General features: G+C 44.0%; 1 protein-coding gene across 3 annotated transcripts in view; it reads right to left on the bottom strand.

The window, feature by feature from the left end:
* Positions 1–7,568: 7,568 nt before the first annotated feature.
* The window catches only part of FGFRL1 (fibroblast growth factor receptor like 1), a 172,983-nt gene continuing 155,558 nt past the window's right edge, over positions 7,569–24,993 (bottom strand). For all 3 annotated transcript variants that reach the window (XM_061359772.1, XM_061359770.1, XM_061359773.1), the window contains exons 4-7: positions 22,140–22,220; positions 16,534–16,818; positions 12,175–12,528; positions 7,569–9,389 (exon numbers count right to left, since the gene is read on the bottom strand). In XM_061359772.1, the coding sequence (XP_061215756.1) occupies positions 8,980–9,389; positions 12,175–12,528; positions 16,534–16,818; positions 22,140–22,220 (1,130 nt within the window). In that variant the 3' untranslated portion in view covers positions 7,569–8,979. The remainder of the gene's footprint in view (positions 9,390–12,174; positions 12,529–16,533; positions 16,819–22,139; positions 22,221–24,993) is intronic.

The raw sequence follows: 24,993 nt of genomic DNA, 5'->3' as shown, positions 1-24,993 counted from the left end.
AAATTGCCTGTTACAGGTGGCATTGATTGCTCTGGTTTATCCGGGTCTGAGGGCAGCAGCCTCCCAGGTTCCAACCCATGCAGACCGTTCAAAGCAATGACTTGACCTTACCCTGGAAACCTCCTGCGACATCACCTCTCCCCCTCTTCTTTAATGGAAGTTTCTCACCATTCATGGTGCTTTCTACATTCACCTTCTGTCTTAGACAGCATTAATGAAAATACTTTCACTTTTCAGTATTATTAACATTGAAGTAACTTAGAACAATTTGCCTTGAACCCTTACCCCGGTCCTCAGCAATATTTCAGATCCAAGCTCCCACTGGTTTCAGGATCTGGGCCTCCATCCTTATCTCTCTGATTAAATCATTAGCTTTAAAACCCTTCACCATTTCAACCTGATAAGACAGCACAGGAAAATTGTGGCTGTAAGCTTCATGAATATTTATTTTTTCGACAGTGAAGGAGCAAGTTTACCTAACAGCTTTGCTAACTGATTGTCTGCAGAACAAGGATGTTATGGCCGTGTTAACGCAAGCAGTAGTAGTTTATTGTTTTAGTAGACATTTCTTTTTCCTTCCTTTTGAATAAACACACCGCAGGGTCTGGGAGGACGTGTGCCAAGAGCATTACTGAGCGCAGCAACAGCCGAACAAAGCGCAGCAAAAGCACAATCCTAATCATAACAGAGCGAGCGAGTATTGTTACAAACGTTCTCTTTAGTATGGAAATGAGCCAGGGGTAATAAAAACACCATAAAAACGTCAAAATGACCGATCACTGCAAAGCATTGGCCTTTTTATAACCAAAACTTGCAATGAATGTAAAAAAATTCCTGTGTTAAGAGAAATGTCATTTTTACTTGACTTTATTGGTTGACTTCTCCTTACTTCGCTGCACAAGTTAAATGATTGCAGAAGAGAACAACGTCAGAAGGGCATCAGTAAAGGTCTGATTGATATTAAATGGCACAGGAGCACGATGGTGGACTCTGGGTGGAAACAAGCTATTAACCAGGGCACTGACATTAACACTGCTACTGCCTCTTTATGAGAATATGGGGCATATTTAGGTACTAATTGTTTGACCAGAAGCAGTAAAACATAATGCTTAATAACATACAAATGAAGAGCTGAGTAACCCATGTAATTCCATCAGAAAAAGCTCAGGAACAGCAGCTTGACTTTAATTACTCAGATCAAAAGAAAAAAAGCATTTTGAAGTCTGGTCTAAAGTGTTATTTATTACTGCTTTCACTAAAGCATAGATCAGCTTGGGTAGAAATAGCACTTTGGACTGGATTTGGTTAGAGAAAATGGGAAAAAAATGAACATTCATTGCTTTGCTGATGTCCACATATACTGGGGGATATGTTAAATCCTAATTACAATAGACTTGCAGAAAGGGAAAGAGAAAATAAAGTGTGAAAGCTAAAATAAGGACAAATCAAGGTCACAGCTCCATGTATTGCTCTCAGAGACCTGAAAGTGGTAAATACATACAGAAGTGTCTTGGCTAAACGTGAAATGTAAAATGGGCATCCTCCTTCTTCGAGTCTCCGTTCTATGTTTATGCAATAAGCATGTGCCACTTAACAGTAAATGCAACACGAGTATTTTAAATATGGTTTTATCAGCCATTATTTCCTATTTTCAACTACAACAATCCGCATTATTGGTGGTGGGGTTTATGTTTGGGTTTGGGTTTTTTTGACATTTGTAGCAAACCTTTAAAAGCTGAGAATCTTGGTCCAAGGAATGCTTTGCTGCTAAGATAAGGTCAGGAGAAAGTCTGAAATACCTACAGCTTCCTAATTCTCAGCACTTTCTAGCAGGTCCAGAGTACAGAACTGACCTGGCAGATGACCTGTGCGCATCCCGGAACATTTAGATAACAGACCCTAATCCTGTCCAGTACATTCTCATCCCATTTCTTTTTCTGTGAAACTGTTGCTGAGATCTGTAGATGAGACGCACTCCATAAAGCTAGGTGGTTTTGGGACTATGCCTGTCACAACCTCAGTGCATCCATCAATCCTGAAAGAAACTAAGAAGAAACCTAAAAGAAACTAGAAGAGGCTAGATTTAGATTAGATATGAGGAAGAAATTCTTCACTATGGGGTGGTGAGGTGCTGGCCTAGGGTGCCCAGAGAAGCTGTGGCTGCCCCATCCCTGGTTGTGATCAGGCCAGGTTGGACACAGGGGCTTGGAACAAGCTGCTCTAGTGGAAGGTGTCCCTGCCTGTGCAGGGGGTCAGAACTGGATGAGCTTTAAGGTCCCTTCCAACACAAACTAGTCTGAAGGATTCTATGACCCACAAACACACACGAGTGCTCACTCTGTGGGTCTCGCACCCAGTGGGTTCCCATGCTTTAGACCTACAGGATAACTTTGGCCAAACTGTACAACCCAACATATAACCACTCATGTCTGAATGAGTGTGCTGGAGGGATCTTTGTCCACCCCAGAGCTAAGGCAGGATCCTGGCTTCCTCCCATGCAGGGCAAATAGGGAATTTGGAGATACTTACACCTATAGTAACAAGTTAATGCAACTGAGCAGGCCATTAACCACGTGTGTTAGCATTCAAATTCACATGTAAATCCTTTGTGACACTAACTGCAGCGAATCCAGAAGGATTTTCTGAAATGCTACTGGAGGAGGACTGTGTGTACACACAGGCTGTGCTGCTGTTTACACAAGGGGTTCCTTGCAGACACAGTAAATGTCGGTGCACAGCCCTAGTTTGTATAAATAACACCATGACTGTAGTAATACGTTGGGAAGTGCTGAGATCACGCGATTACTTACAGTCTGGAGGCAAGCAGAGCTGCGTGTGCAGCCTGAACAGGGCTGCCATGTGCCAAATGCTGCTGTAAGCTCTGGGGTGCACGTGTACAGATACAGCGCTAGCCAGGACCTGTGCTTGCTTCGCCTTCTCTCTGCAGCTTAACTACAATTACTTAGGGCCAGAAGGGACCACTACATGACCCCATCTGGACTAGAGGCATACATTTTTCCTAATAACATTCCCAAAACCTTGCATCCAAGTGAAACATGCTGTCCACAAAGCACCCAGCTTTGTTTTGAAGATTTTGGAAGATGCAGTGTCTACACCTTTGAGAGCTTCTTCCAAAATGTGTGCATTTCCCATTTAAATGTGTCTGGCTTCATACTCTAGATATTAACTTCTGCCACATCTTTCTCTACCAACGGGTCAGCCAGAGCAAAGATGTAAAAACCTTGCAATGACTCCATGCATCCCATTGGTTTCCCAATGGACATTACAGGGATTTTTTTCCCACTGGCATCTGCAAGAGCTGGAACGGGCTCTGTGTGTGGAAGAATCATTGACTTCGGATAATTTGGAGTCCTGAACGCACTCAGTATATCCCATATAGGCAGAGGTGATGCCCAAATGGGAAAACCATGATAAATACCCCATTAACCTTTGACCGCATCCTAGCTTTTGCTCACTGCCAAATCCCCCCTGGGGCTTTATTCCAGTATTTCACATGTCTAAAGAGTTTCAGACAGTCACAGAAATGAAGCCGGTGAGAAATATTTCCTCTTTCCCACCCCAAGTGTGCAATTTCTGTGCAGGGCTCTTTGGGTCTGAGGTCCAGGTCAGGTCAAGACGAAGTTTGGGTGAGGGCCAGCTTTTCTGATCTTAAGATGTCCCAGCTTGGACATTTGCTGCCTATGGAGTGAGCAGTGAGACACTCATATATTTGCCTTGAAATCCGTGCTCCACTGTAGGCACCCCAAAGCTAACTGCAGTTTGGCTCCTAGTGCAACTATTGCATTTAGCTCTGGAAGTGATCAAAAATTGTCTCTTTTCACTAAAAAATAAAGCCTTTTCCAGCAATGCCTCTGCTAGGTCCACACCACCTTCACAAAACAGCAGACCAAGCTGTGGTGCAAAGGTGATTTTGCAGTATTGTCTGCTGTGCCTCACCAGCACGTATTCCTGATGTGTGCTAACACATCACATGCACACCTTCACACACACAGCCATCCTTCCCTTCAAAACACAGTAACTTTACAGAACTCTATCATCTATTAACACAATTCCAGGCTTTTATTCCTTTTTTTCTGCAGGTTTTATTACACAGCCACAGACATAGACACGCTCTGCCATCCCGTCTCATTTGATGTGTTCAGTTACTGTATTTGCCACCAACTGAAAACCACATAATCCTTTATATTTTCAATGCCTGATAAAACTTTTCAGTTTGAAAGGGGCTGACTGTGAAAAGATTGTCCATACAAGGTTTAAAAATTGGCATGGAAGGCCATGTTTGATCTGTAATGCAAATAGAATAAACAAAGAAGGTGAGTTTTAAGCCTAAAATTCCTTGATGTTTGAAGCCCCATGGCTTTAAAAGCATAACTGCCTTCCACATCACAGCCTGGCATGAACATTTATATGTATAAGTATACATATAAAACTTCCGTGTTCAAAATAGGGTCAGCAGCTAATGGCAAGACTATGCTTTTCTTTAATCACACTCGGTTCATGTGTGAAGATGAGTTCAAATCTTGTTCCATTGAAGAAAAAACAATTTTAAACACAAACAGGACCTGACTGAATTTATTTAGACTAAGGAAGACTTTGTAGTACATACAAGGCACAATCAAGCCCTGAAAATAAATGGCATGCAGTAGGGCATGGGATGGGACAGAGTGACTCTTTAAGAGCACTTACAGGTACCCTGTGAAGGCAAAATAGTTCCTCAATAATGCAAATCCCACTCAGGCACAGCAAGCCAGTGCAAGGCCCAGACAATAGAATCATAGAATAGAATCATAGAATAGTTAGGGTTGGAAAGGACTTTAAGATCATCCAGTTCCAACCCCCCTGCCTTAGGCAGGGACACCTCGCTCTAAACCATATTACCCAAGGCCTCATCCAACCTGGCCTTGAACACTGCCAGGGATGGAGCATTCACAACCTCCCTGGGCAACCTATTCCAGTGCCTCACCACTCTAACAGGAAAGAATTTCCTCCTTATATCCAATCTAAACTTTCCCTGTTTAAGTTTTAATCCATTGCCCCTTGTCCTATCACTACAGTCCTTAATGAAGACTCCATCTCCAGAATCCCTATAGGCCCCCTTCAGATACTGGAAGGCTGCTATGAGGTCCCCACGGAATACATATAGCCCCTCTTAAACAGGGCATATGATGATATTTTCCTAGGGGGAAATTTCACACCATTTTGAGTACCCAAGAGGAGACTCTTAAAGAGGGAGCTGTTGTCCAAGGCAGGATGAAAACCCGATGCTTTCTGCAAATCAAGACCTTTATATCACCTTATACGGCACATCCAGAACCATGGTTGAGAGCTGCTGCTGGGCTGGGATGCTGCATTGCTCATGCTGGGTGGTTTACTGCAATGTTTGCCTTTGGAGATCTTTCTATCAGCATCACTAGAGATTTATCTCTAAAGGCAGGAGCTTTAAAGTGCAGGAAGAGGCCACTCCATCCACGTGAGCCATCTGGTTATATATGAAGTTTTTGGCTCTGTGATACAACAAAATGGAGCTGGATCACAAAGAGTAGAAGGCACCAGTGGAGAGCATTATGCTCAGCATGGAAGACTGTGCTGCACAGGAAATGCAGGATTGCTTCTTTTAACCCACTAACCTTCTCTCTGAGGGTCAGTGATACAGCTGCCATCTGAAAAAGTGCCATAAGACAGTGTCTTAGGGTTTGCTTAGGGCTGAACCATACAAAACCAGTGTTCACCTCCACCTTAGTTAGCAGTCAGCGCTGCTAACACAGGATGTGTTAGAAGAGCTCTCTCTCTGCAGTATGGCAGAGAGAGCAGAGAAGGGCCACGGGCTTACAGGTTAATCCTGCCCTCTGCCATGCCCCAAATGCTGTTCAAACATGCAGCAGCTTGAGAAGTATTGTGATGCAGCAAGTAGCTTCTCATAGGCATGACATGAGATGTAACCCTTAGTGTCTCTCATGGGAATATCCACCTACTGCCTTTTTAAAATAAAGGGGATGCACTTAATGTATAAGCTTTTTACTTTTTAGTAATGAGATGACTAAATATGCTAGAACCATTAAGAAATCCTGCCTAAATCATGTCTTGTATCCAAACAGAGCCTCCAGTGCTCACATTTGAGTCTCCCCAAAGCTGAGGGGATGCATAAAATTCAGCTTTTATGGACTTCATAAATTTGTGTTAACAAAGCTTCACTGAACCCTCCTGCTGAGAGCAAAATGAATTAAAATAGCAATGGGTTGCTTGATTATAACCTCTACAGGAAGACCAACTTCGGGGATGGTCTTCCTGTAGAATTTATAACATGGTTTTTCTACTACAGCAGTCAGGAAAGCAGCAGTGCGCTATGCAGTGCTGTATTGCAACAGTGCCAGTTGGTAAACTCCATGTGAATAGGTAAATATTCCTCCTCTAATTCTGCCTCCTCCTTTTCCTCCTTCTCTTCCCCTTTCCCAGAGTTATGGATGGCTCCAGGCAGAACCAGCACAGTGGGCAGGGATGGAGCCACTGATCCAAGTGGCTAAGGCAAAAAAATGGACTTTTCGGAGCACCATGTATTGGTAAAGGGAACGGGGAGCTTACGTGTTTCACCGAGTTAGGGCCCCATCTCATAGCGCTGCTGCTGAGCAAATAAGGAGCTGTTTGGTTTGCTGCTGATTCAAACAAGCCAGAAGAAAAATCACTGCAGGTCAACCCAGAGCAAATACCTCCAGAAACATTTAGAGAAAAGCAAAGCACTGTTTTGGTTCAGGTTAATAAAGTGCTTCACTTTTAAACGGAGCAGCTGGTTTGTTGGGGATCTCTTTCATGGAAAAGGCTGTGAGAGAGAAGCAATTTCAAACCTAAAAATTAGCACGTTTCAATTTTTTCAGTTTCTTTTTTACCAGCAAACTTTAAGTGAAATGCAATGAAGTGAATGCTGAACCTGCCTTCTCTAAAGAACATTTTAGCCACTAAAGAGTTGGGTGCCTCTCTGTAGCATGCAGCAGAATGATGGTGTGAGCAGCTCCCCACATGCTCTTATTGCACCCACCTCACCCTCCACTGGCTCCTTCAGCAGCTGCATTTACAAATGAAGTGTTTCACTTGCATTTCATATTTCCCCCTTCCCAAGCACCCTGAGGCCAAAGTTCATTTTACAGGCACACAAATTATTACGTTTTGATTTACTGAATTTGCTTTTAAAAAGAAACCCCACTGCAGGTTTGTGCTTAAAAAACAAATGCAATCTCCTTCCCCTCCCCTCCCCAACCCTCCCCCCCCCCCCCTGCCCCCAATAAGCATAGTGAAACAGATTTCCCTGTGAGCAGAAAACTACATAATGAAGATGACAAGGCATCATGAGAAGTCATCTGGCCACTGCAGACCTTCACAGGCGAATATAACCAGTTGAAAAGGTCAGATGGCAAGGATGGCACCAGTGGTACCTGAGATGATGCTAGGAGATTACACATAGATAGTGTAAAAAGGCATAGAGATTGATGACCCTCCAGGCTGGGAGAACTACAGCTGGTCACATGCTACATTGAGCGTATTCTGATCATGGCATCTATAGAACCTGGAAAAAAAAATCTTTATTTTCTTTGATCAAAAATATGTATAGAAATGCCTGTTTTGAGGAAAATATCATACATTTTTTTCTTGTTTAACAAAATAAATTAAACATACATGACTTCTCTTTAAACTCTATATAGAATTACAAAGGTTTTATATTTGCAATTGGATTCATTTCCAGTCTATATAGGTATTTAATATGGTCCTTATTTGTTTTCTCTTCTTTCTGTCTTTGCTGTTGTTTGAACTGCAATGAAGCTGTATCATTTGCAAACTGTTATCTGAGGGGAGGGGACCACCACACACAACCTAGGTGAATATTTCTCAAATTCATTGTTTCCTACAAGATTATTATTTCATTCTCTGTTTCTTACTTTTTTTTGCCTAATGTTCTCATGTATTTTGCATTGACGTAGAAAATCCAGTAGCTTGTCACTGTGAGCCATCAGAGGACACTGTGTTTTTCTTTCTTCACCATCAGCAGTTCAATTATTATTATTATTAATTATTATTATTTCTTAAATATAAATATAAAGGTGTTCTGTACAATGTTCCTCTTTCCTTCTTTCCTTTTTCCTGGCAGTGGCACTGAGTCCTAGGACCTGGGGATTGGAACAATTTTAGTTTGATCTGCAGAACAACACACAGGAATCATGATGCCTTCACCTTGCAGATACCAAGCCAATCAGCTTGGCTAGTATTTCAGACCAAATAACCAGGACTGAGAAGCATTCATCATTTCATGTTGTGAATAGAAATTAGATGTTCCAGACTCTCTTGTGTTATATTTTTCCCCTGGAAAAGGTGAATTGGCTATGTCTCCTGGTGCTTTGGCACTAAACCTCAGTCAACCAGAGTGGGACCGGTCTGGGGGCTTCCCACCAAAACAAGTGATGTGAAGCAGGCACAGGAACAGCAGTGCCCATCCAGAAAAGCACATGGTCATCTCTTGCTCTTCTTGCTCCTGTAGCAACACAAGGAAGGAGGCGGTTGTTCGCATCCCTGTATCCTGTCTCACTTGTTGCCGCCTCGATTAAGAGATCCAGGAAGGCTCTGCTGATGGAGATGGCTGCCTCTCTGCTGAGATCTGAAGTTCCTTCATTATTCCTTGGCTACATCCTGATTGCAATAATTAAAAACAGCAAAAAAAAAAATCTCTCTTCTCTTTTTGTCTTTCTCTATTATATATATATTTAGATAGATAGATATAGATATATACACATATATATACACACATACACACACGCATATACAATTATATATATATGTATATATATATTTAAAATTATATATATAAACTTTTCTGTCTGCTTTGCCTATTGCTGGCAGTGAGAGCTGACTTGGAGCAGTCTCTTCTGAGGTACCACGAGCAAAAGCCCAAATGAGCTACTGTACACGGCCACCCTCTTAGCACTGGTACTGAATGTGCTGGTGCTGATGGACTTTGCCTTCCACATGTGAGTGGGTATGGGTGTGGATGTCCGTGTAAATCTTTGGGTACATTTTGGATGCCATGGCAGGGGCAAGTGCAGGCCCTTGGGACAGTAAATGTTGCTGTTGGGCAACATATTCCTCATAGTTTATGGAGGAGATGCAGTCTTTGTCAGGGACTTGGGAAACACAGATCCTGTCCCGGGGCTGTGACCGGTGCACAGGGGCAGCGGCTGGAGGGGAGCAGGGTTTCTTCTTAGTCTGGCAAAGCCACAAGAGGATTGTCCCAAAGATGAAGACAGCTCCAGCAGGGATGCCGATGATCACAGGCCAGGGCAAGCTGCTGGCTGAGGAAGGGGGTACAGGTGCACTTGGAGGTTTGGGATCTGGACATTAAGGCAGGAAAGAGAGAGAAAGAGTTAATTAAATACAGGCAAAGTGGATTCAAAACAGATGTCACACTTGGGCTGGCTGTTGTACAGGCTGTCTGGCAGCCCTGCCAGGCCAAGTAACAAGGGAGAAATCAAGCCAGCACATGATGTTTGGTAACTGCTTTGCTCTTCAGTGCTCCTGGAAGGACAAACAACTAATTTGCTATGGTTTTGGGGTCAGGAGAAGAGCCTTTGGGGATTTTTTCATTTTCTTATCCAAGCTTTAATGGATGCACTAGAGCCAGCCCAAGAGTTTCCTAACACACTCTGCGATGGAGTGGGCTTTGATGCCCATGCTGGAGCACTCAACACGTGTCAGCAGCCAGGAGGCATGATCAGGTTGTGCAGAGCCATGGCACGTTCCCCACTTACTTCTGCCATATGCAGCTGTGCCTGTATGGGCTTTAGACACTCTTTAGTATCCCTGCCTAGCGATAATAGAACTACTCAAGCAATGCTCTGCCATAGCAGGGAGCATGAATGTGGTGTTTTGGAGGTGTTGTCTTGAGTTTCTTGTGTGGCTGGAAGGAAAGCTGAAGGATGGGGGAAACATAGGTGAGCTGGTGTCCCTCCTTGGCGCCCAAGCCACGGAGTCCACATGGCATTAAAGTGTGTCCACCTTCTTATGCCAAATGGGCTCTACCTCCACCAATCTCTTTGGAGAGAGTGATGGCTTTCCTAAGGCAGTAAATCCAGCTACCAGAGGAGATAAGGTGCTTCAAACAGCATCTTTCAGACTTACCTCCCCATTCCCCTTTCTGCTGTTGGCAGCCTGTACATCACTGGGTATCCTCAGCTTGGGTTAGCCTGGTAGTTCTCAGGCTGATATCCTGATTTATCGACTGAAAAGGAGACCTGGGGTAGGATCTTAGCTATTAAAATCCTTATCTATATAAGTACCAGCTGGTATTTCCAAAGCCCTGAAAAATACCTAGGCACTGGATTCAGCTTGCAGGGAGACACTCAAGTAACTTTTAAAACCACAGGCTACTCAAATAGCCCAATATGTTATAGTCAAACATATGTCAAGCCAAACTTCTTTAAGACACTAATGTCTTTTTCTCTCCTTGACAAATAGACCTAGTATGAAACATTAAATATATACCATGTGGTCTCTTTGAAGTCAGAAGGACCTATACTGTTGACTTTAACAGATAAAACTTTGATTCACCAACACTGCAAATCACAGAATAATTTAGGCTGGAAGGGAACTCTGGAGGTCATCTGGTCCAGCCCCCTGTGCAAAGCAAGACAGGATCAGAGAACTGACCCATCAATTGACCACAAAAACAACAGTGTTCGTGATGGTTGGCAGAAATCCTCTGCTGGACTGAAACTAAAGTGTTTTGATATTCATCCATGCTGTTCTTTGGAGATGTCTATGTCAAATCGGTAGATTTACAAGCAAAATGGTGTTTTTAACTCATGGCCTTGCAACCACATCTTTGCTTATGAGGGCAAGCTGGGTTTTCCTTCTCTGGCACTGCCAATAACAACAGACCTCCAGGCTCTGGTTCTGGTATGAGGCCTCATTATAATCCCATTTAAATCAATGGAAAGTCTCCCACTGGCTTCAGTGGGAGCTGGATCAGACTCTCATAGTTTAGAAACCCCCAGAGGCTTTGAGTCATATCCCACCCACGCAGCCTTTTCCTTGGGATTGACAGGTCTTCTAGTTGGAGTTTAGTCCCAAATCTAAGTGATGCAGAAGAAGATGCCAAGAGCATTCTCCTACTTGGCAACCTGCTGTCAGTATCTAAATTCAAGCTAGTGACTCTCAGAGGCTGCCTGAATGCAAAGCTTTGGCAATTAGTGAGCAGAATAAGCCATGCTGCCTTAGTTATAAGAGCATTTCCCCCACTACCTACACAGAAAACCAGTTCTAACAACCTGGGAGAGTTAATGATTTCTGTGTCGTGTCTTATAGACCTGACATCTCAAATGAAGGGAAGAAAAAGCAGCAAGATTAATTTTTGTCCTAAAACAAGTGGATCTGAAGCTGGATTCACACAGCAAGATGAGGCAGAAATAAACACCCTTAACAACAAAAACTTTTTATCAGGGCAGAACTTCAAAGTCAGGAGTAAATGGCAAAAGGTGTGCCTTAAAACAGCCTCAGTTAGACATGGCCACCAGCTCTGAGGTCTGGGAAGAGAAGGAAGCAGCTGTGATTTTGATGCAAGGTCTCCAGGGGATCACTAAGTAAGAATTTAACTTATCATTCTCTGTTTCACATTTACTATTTTTCTTTCCCTGTGACCGGGACAGTTTTTATTCTTCTCTCATTGTATGGGCCTGTATCATTGTCTCCTTTTACCAGTAAAAACAATATAAATAAGAGCAAGAGAAAGGAGAAATGTAAAGGAATGGGGTTGCAAACTGTACTGGTATTCAGCAGCTCTCATGTCCTCTACACTATCACGAAAGTGATGAAGTGCCTGCAACTGCAGCATCCTTTCTCAGCGCCTCTTGCATACAGGGACAGATCATTCATTTTATTTCATTTCACCTTGCTGGAATCATTATTCCACATGAAGGGAGAAAAGAAAATATCCTACAGAGGATTTCAGCAGGAGATGGTTTAATCAGGGTTGATATAGTCTCACATTCATTCTTATCGGAATTGGGCTAGCCTAAATCAGCACAGAGAGCCATGGAGCCCAACAAGCACCAGTGTGGTATCAATATCATGATGAAGACTATTGGTTCAGAAGTGGGGGGAAAAAAAGGCATAACTCACCTGGCAGGACTGTGAGAAAAGCACTGCGGAAGCTGTAGCCCATGGTGTTTGCCCCTAGGCAAATGTACATCCCTGCATCTTCTTCCTTGGCTCGAGTAATCATCAATTTATTCAGGTAGGAGCCATCGGGGCGGGACCAGACCTCCCCCGTGGGCAGCACAACAAACTTCTGTCCCCCAACGTCGATGGTTGAGTTGTACTTGCTCTCTGTGCCATACTCCACCCTCTTCAGCCACTGGATGACGGGTTTGACATCGCTGCGGACTTTGCACTGGAAGGATGTGGTCCCACCGTAGTCCACCGTCGTGTTGACGGGATGCGTCCCTGTCAGGATGGGCTTGGACCTCGTCCTCTCTGCACAAAAACACAGGGAGCTCCATGTTTGCCAATGTGTGATTATGGGAACACAGGAAAAAGGTGTGGAAAGGGTTGAAAACAATTGTCTTAGTCCAATTCCCTGCACTAAACAGGCTGAGATTTCTGCAAATCAATCCTGATATAAATTTGCGCAGCCCCTGCCAAAGCCTCTAATGGTAGGTGCTCTCCAGTTTCTTTGTTTGAGGCTTAGCGAGTCTTTTCTCACACTTAACTTGAATCTTCCTGTTTTCTTTGTCTGCATCAGACCTGGAGAAAAGTTTGGTCTCCATCTTAGCCCTTATATTTTGGAAGATTTTCTTCAGCCCTCATATATACACTGAGCTCCTAACTTCTAAGCAAAAAGGGTCCTAGGAATCAACTATGGAAGGTTTTTCTGTCTTTGTGGTATTTTTTGTACTCACAGATCACTCAAGAAGTATTTAGATCTGGGTACTCTGGTGGTACAAGAAGACACAAGTTAGACCTGGCCTTTCTCCTCTTTGACAAGTATTGTAAATCCAGCCTGGACTGCTGAATTTCCCTATTCCCTTGCTTATATGCTGCAGCTATGAAAGGACAAAAAGAGCCATCTTTCCTTGTACTCCCACTTATCCTCATGTCTCAAGGACCATATCCTAGAATAATGGGATCTTAATGATGTACTTTGACCTACAGGGTCAGAAGCTGCAGTGATCTTTCCTGAGTCTTGAACAGAGGAAGATAAATGGCCTGATACAAGCCAAAATGTCACAACCCATTTCAGGAGTACATTTGGGCAATAGTACAGGTCTGAACACAAATGAAGACGATTATTTCACTGTAAATGTTCACTTGGTATTGACTCTGATCAATGTTTCTAAGTATCTCAAAGGTGGGTGTAAAGAAGAGGAAGCCTTTTTTCAGTGGTGCCCAGGGACAGGACCAGGGGCAATGAGCACAAACAGAAACACAGGAGGATGCTTTTGAACATCAGGAAACTCATTTTTACTATGAAGGTGAGCAAGCACTGGCACAGGTTGTCCCAAAAAGATTGTGGCATCTCCATCCTTGGTGATATTCAAAAGCCATCTGGATATGCTCTTGGGCAAACGGGCCTAGGTGGTGCTACTTGAGCAGTGGGGATGCACCAGACAGCTCCCAAAGGTCACTTCCAGCACCATGTGATTCTGTGATGCTTTGTCTCTTATCACCATGTCTGGTAGGGTACAGTTTACAGGTGAATATGACAGAACCTGACACATTCTTAGGCACGACCTCAGATTTTTACCAGATTATTTACAAGTACCTATCTATTAACAGTCCACAACAGAATGACTGTGGCTGCCCCAGTGTGTGAACAGTGAGGGGCAGGGTAATACATGTTCCTTCTCCTTTTGGTGTTCCTAAATGTTTGTTAAGGACAGACAAAATCAGACAGGAAAAAGATGCTTCTTTCACAGACTAATGGCAGGCTGTGGATATTGTCTGATTTTTTGTCTGGGAGTCCTTCAGGAGATACCTGTCACCTCTGTTGCTAAGCCTGTAGGGAGAAAACTCTACTGAAGCTATCCCATGCCATGTCATCCACTGCTGGGGAAGAGGAAACCGCAGTCAGTATCAGTGAGGAATATCTTCACTCCATCCTTACCTCCCTGCTTTTATTTTTCCTTTCTTCACTCTAATCATCCCCACACTCACTACGGAGCAAATTTTTGTGGAGGACGAGCTCAAAAGGGTTTTGTTTTTCTAACCAATGGGAGATGTTTCTCACAAACCTTTTGCCTCAGCTGATCAAGGAAACAAGATGGTAGGAAAGGAAATCAAACACAAGAGGCTCACAAGGCCATTCTTTCCAGCATGATCATAAGCCTTAGGTTGTGTCAACACCACGTAAAGTCAAAGGAAAAATCTATCCCTCATTCTAAGGAATGTTTGGATTTTTTTTTTGTGTTAGCATCAGAGAAATCAGTCACAGTTTCTAGACAAGGAGGTGCTGCAAACCCCTATCCTAGGCACAGAGGGAAATTATGGTATCACAGTGGGTGGTAACTGCTGCTAATCATCAACTGCTTTTGACAGCAAACACTGTTGGATTGAGCATGTAACAAAACAGCTCTCACCAGCACTGGCTTTGGGGTGAGAGGAAGGAACAATGGACCCTCTTTCAAAAACTCAGGATACTTTCAATAAAGAGGGCTGCTTGGGAAACAAAAATACCACAGTGGTCTCTATTGGCTTTGCCTTGGGACTGCGAGTGGAATCACAGCTGGGGAGACTGAGTCTCAGATAAGCAGGACTCAGGAGTGGAGGCTCAGGGCAGTGGGAAAAGCAGGAAATTGAATAAAACCTGTAATGCTGCACAGAATGATGTTAAAAATAGAAAGATGTCTGAAAATTGCTTAATGCCCTTATCTCCTTGACTCTGGTTCCAGCTTTGGTTACTGTTTTCACTCCTAGCCAGCAAAAGCTAATGAAAACAAAGGTTACATACATCTTTAAGTTGATAAAAACCAAGATAAACAGGGACACAGAAAAGGGCTTGTTCCTGGTGCTGTCTGGTTTTGATGAAGTGAAAATGCCACAGCTGCCATTAGGATGGGGCTTGATTCATTTCCCTGTCTCTGCTCCTGTTTTTAGTGTAAACATATGTTTTTACTGTCTCCACACAGCTGCATCTTTATCAATCCCAGATGTCCAGCAGGTTTGTTCCTTCGGAGCCTGACAGAGCTCCACACATGTGCTTTTAATTCCTGCGATTCTAGAGAAAGGACTTTTCAGAGAACAGATCTTTACCTTTAAGAACAATCTTTCACACTGGGATAAACTTTCTCATGCTAAAATGTATGCACAGGCAAACAACATGCTTTCCATGTGGCTGGAAATCACTCTTCGTGCCCCTGCTCCTCATTAATGAAGGCTATTCAGTCTTCCCTCCACTCAGATCATCTTCTCCACTTTCTTGAGTTGGCTGCTCTACATTTCCATGACAACTTATGATGATGTCATAGAAAAAGCACAATAATTTAAGAATAAGAGCTCTTCTCTGGTAGGATTTGAGTATAATTAACTTCCATAATAACAGGGAAACAGGAGATTGGAGAGCAAGAATCAGCATAGCTAGATAGCAGGAAGGGCAATTTACCCCACCGCAATGCAGGGTAATCCCCCACAGCTCATCTTCTAAGGCTTGAATTTTTAAAGCTTTGTAGGCATCTGAAGGCATAGATAGGACATTAGTGAGACTTCTTTTTTTTAGTATCTCATTTATACCCACCTGAACCTTCAGATGTCCAAATGTTTGTGAAAATCTGGCCCTACAGCCTTGTCTGCCTAATCTCTCTCTATTTTTACTAATTCCCTTGGGTTATTTCTCTAATGAAGCATGCCTCCTATTACAGCTATCTAGACTAAATTTTCAGATAAAGAATCATAGACTCATAGAATGGTTTGGGTTGGAAGGGACCTTAAAGCTCTTCCAGTTCCAACCCCCTGTCACAGGCAGTGACACCTTCCACTAGAGCAGGTTGATCCAAGCCCCGTCCAACCTGACTTTGGTGGGCTTTGAACTGGTCAAGCCAATTGTTTGGTTTCACCCTATTACCACTCTGATAGAGTAATCTGGGCCATCCTAAACATTTACACACACACACATACCTGCCATGGTACATGAAAGGGCTTTCTCAGTTGTTTCTCCATCTCCCCTCAAATTGACTGTTTTGGTAGTGTAAGACTGAACCACACAATAATTAACTTTTACCACACAGCTGCCCTTAGGGATGGCTGTTTTCTAAGTATCTCTCCTTATTTCATCTACATTGCATTGTTGTTGCTCTGCATTGCCTAGGTGTTAGGTTCATTCTAGACCTTCAGTAATGTTTTTGCTGTCTCTGATGATGCTTTAACACTTCCCCATTTCTGTGTCCAGCTATCAGCACTGCACACTTGCCATTGTACTTTCTTTATGCAGCCAACCCTTTTACCAAAGCTCCCTCCCTGCCTTTCCATCCTACAGGCTGTACTCACGGATTACTTCAACTTTGTAAGTTGCATTGATTTCTCCGACTTTGTTAAACACTCGGCACGTGTATTTCCCACTATCCTCTGGCTTCAGGTTCTTCAGGTTCAGTGTCCACTTCTTCTTCTTGTTTTCCCCAATCTCTTGGGGTGTGAGCGGCTTATTGTCCTTTAGCCACGTGATGTCTGGCCGTGGGTTCCCACTAGCCACACACTTCAGGCGGATGGAGCTGCCGACGGGACGGGCGATCACTCTCCGCCTCATCTTGGCAGGCTGCGTGAACCTGGGCCGGGCTGTAAAGGCATGAAATATTAACTGTGGTGAGGAAAGGGCATGAAAAGAAGGATGCTGCTGTCAAGTGTTATGGCAAAAGTCACTTGAGAGTGACTTTGGCAGCTTGACACGTAGCAATGTATCACTCATATCAACTCAAACTGATTTCCTTTGGAAAGGAGACAGTCAGCCTGGTGCATTCAAATGTCTTATTGCACTGGCCACAGCATTAACTTTCTGCATAGCACAACCCTAAAATTTCTCAGTGTCCGTAAAGCAACTGCGTCAGAGCATCTCACAAAATAATACCAAAATCACATTGTTGTAGCTGAAGTCCAAATGTGGCCCCATAATCCCATTATAATTGTTACCATATTCCATGCCACAAATGCAAGCCCTTGGCCAAGACCAAAGGAAAAACCTCCGATTCCTGTCAGGCTGACCATTTTCTCAGTCTTTTGCTGGTTACTTGAAGCTTCATTTTCTGAAGATGTTTTGCCCCTTAGCTCTCACTGGCATTCGTAAGACTTAAGCAGAGTCAACATCATTTCAATATGTAGAGAAGTCTTAGAAGTATGTCAGACTTTTGTATGTTGATCTGAACTTAAAGGTATGCAATTGATTCAGCATTAATTTATGAAGCATTCACACTGAAAGGCCCCAAAAGAAGCAAACAAACAATAAAAACCCAATAAAACCCCCTTGAGTTTGTTCATTAGAAGATACTCCATCCCAGAAATCGAGAAGCTGAAGCAGTCAATGCTGGTGGACAGAATCATGGGTTAAGATAGTCACCTTGTCTTAGCAAGGAAATCACCAGTACTTTCAATGGCAGTAACAAGAATACTAGATAAAAGAAAGTTCCCCACTTGGCAAAATCTGCACCTAACATTAAATCAGATTATGTCTGAATTGCAGGGAGAAAAGAGGTGGCACTTCCACACACTAGCAGCCTTACTGATATTGCAGAGAATCTTCCTGTGAAGTCATAAATTGGTCTTACAAATAAAAATTCAATAGAAAGAAAAAGATCTCTGCACAAACTTTTAAGACAGTTGAAACAAGAGAACATGATCTGTTGCAAGGCAACAGCTTGTCTAGTAGTATCCTGTGCTAAAGAATTCAAAAGACATTACACGTTTCTCACAGTTACTTCAGTTATGCAGTGCCAGTCCAGGGGCACAGATGTGCAATCTCCTACTGAGATTAACACCACTTCTGACTCCCACTTGGCATTCTCCCCCCTATATCCAAATTAATCCTGCCAAATTCACCTGTCTTTTTATTTTAGCAAAGCCAGTTTGTTCTCTATTTCTACAACAGATATCTCCCCTTGCTTTTGAACCCTATTTCTTGCTTACTAGGGTGTTACTCTTCAGCCCCAAAGGACGTTCCCCCTGCATTTTTGCACTCCCCTTGTAAATTCTCCCTGATCTTTTCCTAGGGAAATAAGAGAAATAGGTAAAGAGTGGCCTGCTCTGTGGCACACTGGGTTGAATTATGCCCACCAGCCACTGCCTTCACCAATGGCAACTGGAAAGCCACGACCTCAGTGGCAAATAGAACATGAAAGCAAGCTGAGAATGCTCTGTTTCAGGTATCAAAGAAGATAGCTACAGGACGGCACAGTGGGACTCTGTAGAGAGCCAGTGCTTCTGCCCAAGGCAGAGGGCCAGAAGATCAGGGATGTACATTATAACGGAGCTTTGCTGGATGGAGGAGGCTGGTTTGCAGCTTCCTCTCTCCAAGCACTAAGGAATGGCAATCATTACCCTCTGAGGTTTGTGAATATATCCCATAGTCCTCACCCCCCTGCAGACTTGCTCAACATCCCTCCCTCTCGGAAGAAGACACCGTTTGGCATACCCCTGCCTTCAGAATCCTTTTCTGTAGGGGGAAACCATCTGTCTCCACAGCCTTCCCTTGTCCCCTTGGCTGTCATTTTGGGTCCCAGCCATTTCATGTTATTTCAAACTCTTGCTCAGAAATGCTTTACTCTCCATAGAGAGGCTTTCATGTGTAATCTAATGAACTGGAGCAACTCCGGCACTGAAAGTTCTTGCCGTGACAGCTGAACAGCAAGTGTGACATACTAACCCGCTCCATAGGTCCTGGTGCGTAAATCGCTGGGTGTTCCCTTGGGGGTCTGCTGAAGGAGGAGGCCCCCTCCCAGTAAAACCAATGACCCTCCCATAGAAACAATTAACCCTGTTAGAGCTGCACATTGTGAGCAATGACATGCCTAAGTTGGAGTCTGAGCTCAGGGAAACATGCTGATAAAGGCTGTCGTTGTGGAAATGGAGTAAATGCTTGCAAGGTACATGGAGACGTTAAGAACCAGCTGGGAAATGGGTCTAAACAATTATCCTCTAACATGGCAGTAACTTATTCCAAGACCAGCAACTGCAGGTGCAGGCTGGGGTAGATCCTTGCCAGATGGGATTCCTTGGATGGGACTAGCATATGAAAGAGCAGGTTGGAGACAGGACAGTCACACTGCTTTTGCTGAGTGAAGAGTCAAATGAGTGGCTCTAAGCTCTCACTTTACCTCTTGCCTGTTTCCACAGCCATATTTCAGAAGGACTTGGTGGTATCCCTGCTCAGTAAGAGCACTGTAACACAGAAACTCTTTCCTTCCCAAAAAGCCAGGCCTATAACTTTTGTTTTTTCTGCCACTGTGACTCCCATGAATCTGTCTGGAGTTTTGCATTCACTCCTCATACACTGTTGCCCAGGTACCTATCAAACTACAGGTAAAGCTAAACTACTTTGGTTCCTTCCGTCTTTCTTTCTTCTTCTGTTAAAAGAAGGTGAAGTGATTATGTGGTCTCAAAAGCTACTCCAAGCTGTGTGCAATATGCTGAAACCAGATCCCATTTACAGGGGCCTGAATGTTTCCTTGACAAAAGCCTGAAATGCACAAGTTTAGAAAAGCCAGTTAACCCAAAAGGAGAAAGAGAGACACACACACAAGAGAGAAAAAGAGACCCAGCAAGCACAAAGGAGAAAGAGGAAGAAGCAGCAGTGCAAGAGGCAGAAAAAGTCTCTTTTGAGTGGCTGCTGGTAAATGTGTCCCCAAATCTGTGCCATTTACAGAAGTTTTGCTTGTTGAAGTGCCAGAGAAGGCCATTACAAAGTGCCTCTGTGTTATTTATACTTCACATGTTTGTTCTCCTCCACATCACTTGGCTTTTGCTTCACAAACATGAACCACACATTTGTACAGTATAAATTATACCACACACAAGAGCAAGGGAAAACACAAGTGGATGGGGACAAAGAGGCAGTGTTGTGTATGGGTTCCTTGCTGTTTACCATGAAGATTTATTCAAGCTAATGAAAATTAAGTGAAACAGAAGGCTGTCAGCACAAAGACTGGGGAAGGACATCAGCAGTCTCCTTTCCCTGTGGGACACCTTGAGATGCAGGGATTAGTCCCAGAGACTCCTGTCAGACGTTGCTCACACAGAGTGAGGCTGAAACATGCAGTGCTGAAATGTGCCATAATTACCTCTACACAGTGATGGTCAACACCACCTTCATGAGACTTATACAAAAAAGTGTCATGATACAACTGAGTGTTGAAATACTTTCATGTCAGTTGTGGGAAGATGTGGATGGGGGTACCTATCTTTCCTCTCATCAACTTCCTGCTCTTGATGGGGGCAGGGCCTCCTACCACAGTGATACCACTGCATGATGGCAGCAGGAAAGCAAAGTGGAGCTTTTTCTTATCATGCTTCTTCTCTCCCACTTCTCTAAGGCCCAAGACTATGCAAACACAAACTGCTCTTTCACCCATTGTGTTCCACAGACCTGAGGACACACACTGACCGTCTGTCTACTACACCCTCCCTGCACACCAGCTCACATGAGTGGTTTGCTGGAAAACACTGCTGGATAGAAAAGGCTTGTGTTGTGTGGCCTGCTCCAGTATTTCCCTGCTTGGGGAGAGGGAACAGGAGAGATGAAAAAGGGAAAAAGTAGAGGCGCAGGAACACTCTGCAGCACAAGGGACTGAGCCAGGGCAGCACAGATTAAGGCACAATCTGATATGAGATTGTTGATGCTCAGTAATTTTAGTAGTGCTTACATCTTTTGTCATAATATTGTGGTATTGATCCATCATTCACCAGTTCCATCAGGAGCACATCAGCCTTGGCATGCAACATCTGCTTCTATCTCCACTCAGGTAATGAAGAGTGGGGAGATGTTAGCCTTTCATTCTAGCAGCTGAATCCCTCCTGAAAGACTCGTGATCTGTAGTTTATCTAAACCATCCTTTCTCTACCTCTAAAATGTTGCCATCCTTTTCCAGAATAAGTGGAGGTTACCTTCCTCTCCTGGTGCATGCTCAATCCCAGGTGAATCTGTAACTCAAAGCTATTGTGGCTCTGTCTCCTCCAAGTGTGGCCTGGGCTACACCACAGCACACAACATCCCTTGTTTGCCAGCCCCTGAAGAAAACTGGCCTCAGCTTAAGTGGTGGGGACTCATAACGTGAAAACTTCACAGGTTCCACCCCCATCACTGCTATGAGGTTACTCCCTGGCCACAAATGTAGTACAAAACCACCCCTATATTACAAAATTAAAAGGAGGGATGTACTGCGAGAGCAGAAGGGAAATGTTGTGCTTCATCCCTCGAGGTCATAAACTCACACTGCACTCCTCTCAGTAATGGCCAAAAGCTGTTTGGCATCAGCCTGACAACTTATTGTCCTTCCAGGAGTGCTTGGACCAAACGCTGGACCTGCAAGTCTTGCGGTGATTCAGAACCTCTTCCAAGTGAGATCTCAGCAGTTCCCCAAAGCTCTGCAACAGCATCAAAATCCTATTCTTAAAAAGTCCAGGGCTTAGAGAAGTTCATGCAGGTGTCTAAAAGAGAGGGTAATACTCAGCTTTGGCCTAACACTAATTCTGCTGAAGTGAAGTCAGACCTCCCCTTTGCCCTCAGTGGGAGCACTGTTGTGTTGGCACTGAAGGCTTTTGGAATTATTGCTGTAAAAGTCAATATGCCTTTTATAGAGAGTCTATGAAAGCTGTAATAGCTGCACATGCAAAAGGAAGTCAGTGCCCAGAAAAACAAATGCAAAGGAGAACCATGCTGGGGTATATGGCAGGGGGCCCTAGAGTGGATCATGGGCTGCCTTTTGTAGAAAGACCCTTGGATGGGATCACACCATGTTCAGCTAATGCTCTGTTTATTATTTGACCATCTTTGGGGAGAACTCGCTCCAGTCTCTCTGCTTTTCCCTTCCTTCAGCAACTGAGAAATATGCCACGTGAACAGCACTCAACCAAGAGCCAAGGAAAACACAAAACCATACACTGCTCCTTACCCCATTGCTTTCCTGAATGATCTTCATATTCTCCATTGGAGCCTTCGGGTACCTGGCTGTCCTTTCCTGAGCTGGCATCATCTGTAAAGGAAAGGAACAGGATGATGAGGGTATATTTAGATTAGGTATTAGAAAGAAATTCTTTAGTGTGAGGGTGCTGAGGCGCTGGCACAGGGTGCCCAGAGAAGCTGTGGCTGCCCCATCCCTGGCAATGTTCAAGGCCAGGTTGGACACAGGGGCTTGGGGCAAGCTGCTCTAGTGGAAGGTGTCCCTGCCCATGGCAGTGGCTAGAACTGGGTGAGCTTTAAGGTCCCTTCCAACCCAAATGAGTCTGGGATTCTCTGATATGATCCTGATATGTTAAGAAGGTCTCCTGCAGTGCAGCAGTACAATAACAAGAGTTTGCATTTGCTCCTGGAGACACCACGCATCTGAAACACACTCAGCATACATTTGGCAGCCACATCCTGGCACTTACAGCCTGGCCAGTTTAATGAACAGTTTAGTTTGCAACTTTATGTGCTTTGTGCTTTTTGGCAGGCTACCAAAGCAATAGGAGATTAATCAGCATTTCATTAATAGCTGGCAAAAGCCTCTTTGTTTATGCTTACAGGTTGCTGTTCCCTAGGAGGAGCTGATCTGATGCAAATAATGGTATAAATCAAAATTACAGATAATTAAACCTAGGAGCTGAAGCAAGACTTATGTGATCTGTCACACAGAGCACAAGCAGTGGAATTAGGGCCACTAATTTACCTTTCAGCTTCCATACAAAATCAGGAAATCAAGTAGGCCTGTGGTCAAATGACCCCTCAAGGGATGCTGAGAGCAAAGCTATGGCTGGAGAATGCAACATTGAATTGAACAGCTGTTTGTGTTTGTTGGGGGTTTGATGTTTTCTGTTTTCATTAAGACCATCCATCTACCTGTGTAAACAACACACCACTTTGTCCTTGTCACCCCAGTTGTCTATATCAGTACTACAGAGCAGCATCAACTCTGTTCCCGGTGCTGCTAGGAGAAATGGAAATCACCACAAGGCGAAACCTCCACCTCTTCAGCAGCTCCCACCTCAAATTGCCACTGTGGCATGGGCACCTACAAGGTCTCTACAAGGGTCAAGGGAGCAGGAGAGTGCCCTGAGCCTCGTTCTGCAACCCTGGTGATGCTGATGGCCTTACACCTCTGCAGTGCCCAGATGTGAAGCTTTTTCTTCCTTCAGTAACAGCCCAACCTCTCCTGCACAAACACTCAACTCAGAGCATCCTTTCTTAGCGATGCATCACACCATGTCCACCTGAGGGACTTTGGGCACCTACAGGTGATGGTGCAGTAAAGAATGGCTCTTCCAAGGCTAATTCTCTGCTCTACAGATGGCACAGCCCCATACATCAGCTGGATTTAAGTTGGAGAGCTACGCACTTCTAGTTAAAGCATACTGAAGTGTGTAAAGTTTGATTTTCAGAGATAGGTCAGGCAAAGGCTGGGAAAAAGTTCACCTCAATAAAGAGCAACTCCACAATGGTGTAAAAAAAACCCCATAAAATTAAGAGAAATGGAAATACCTGACCTAAGTTCTGAATCCCTCCAAACACCCAAGTCTAAAATCCGTAAGAAAAAGGTTTCATGAGCAAAAGAGAGGAAATTTCTTCCTGTAATCTCTGTAATCTTAGTTTATACATGAGCACCACCATCACCCCCTCCAAGAAAAGAAAACGTACAATAGCAGAACTGCCCTTTAGAAGCTGGTTTGTGCTTAAACAGCATTTAGTGTATAAACACGTGCGCAGTCCTTGTGCAAGAAGAATGTGTGTTTAACCCCATCCTCACCCCAGTTTCTTGCTATTTTGGAAAATCATCCCAGGTCTTCAGCATGGAGCATTTTATGCCAACACATGCTCCGCTCTCATTTGCTGCTGTCCCTTAAGCGGGGAGGCTGCAATACCATATGGGTTTGTCCCCCCTCGACCCTGGTGGATTTTTCCCTTCTCCTTGTGGTTACTTCGGCACAGTTTCCCCTGGAGATATGTACAGCTGTCACTCCGAGGGGAAAAGAAAATCGTCAGGGCAGCAGCATGCCATGCTCTTACTTGAGCAGCTCACTCCAGCTGGCTGCCCCTTCCCACCTCCCTCTCAAAGTCCATCCATTGCTGGAAACCCAAAGGCTTTCCTTGGTGCCCCGGTCAGCTTCCATCCCAAACTATAGAGAAGTGGCATAAACCACAATCACCCTTAGGAACATCAGCTCTCATGCAGTGCTGTGAGTGCAAAGGCACCATCCAGTCTCCACCAAGGCTGGCCTGTGTTACAGAGGAGGTGAATAACTCACGTGTTTAGCAAATCTATTTTCACAGCCTTGGGAAACTGAGTGCAGGGAATACAAATATACCCATTCTATATGATGGCTTGCATATGACAGATTGTATCCTTTCAGTCAAAACACTGAATTGATTATCTTCTGGCACCTGTACATTTTTATGCACATAAATATCAGTAGTGCTATGACTTAAATCTTGGATGCTCTCTGACAGAGAACTTGGTAAACCCCTTAGCACAACTGGGGAAAAGTACTGAGTAATGGAGAAGAAAGAAAACCTGTGATCAGAGATGTAGGATTCCTGCCCATTGTTAACTGCTGAATATCTTAAAAGCGGTTAAGATGTTTAAGTGGCAATGTTCTGTCAATTATATCTTAATCCTACTCAGCTTAATGTACAAAGAGCAGTATATCCTCCCTTGCCTCCTGCCTCATGTTACAGTATGTCAGCCCATGTGCGCTCCTCCTGCCTACACACAAGGAGTGACTGGCGTTCTCAACACCTCTTGACATGCTGCCAAGCTTTTGATGTAAGTA

Source organism: Neopsephotus bourkii, unplaced genomic scaffold, assembly GCF_033783945.1.
Source record: "Neopsephotus bourkii isolate Nb327-2 ecotype Australia unplaced genomic scaffold, CSIRO-AGI_Nbou_v1 NB_994, whole genome shotgun sequence".
NCBI lineage: Eukaryota > Metazoa > Chordata > Aves > Psittaciformes > Psittacidae > Neopsephotus > Neopsephotus bourkii.
This window is presented reverse-complemented; position numbering and strand designations above follow the sequence as displayed.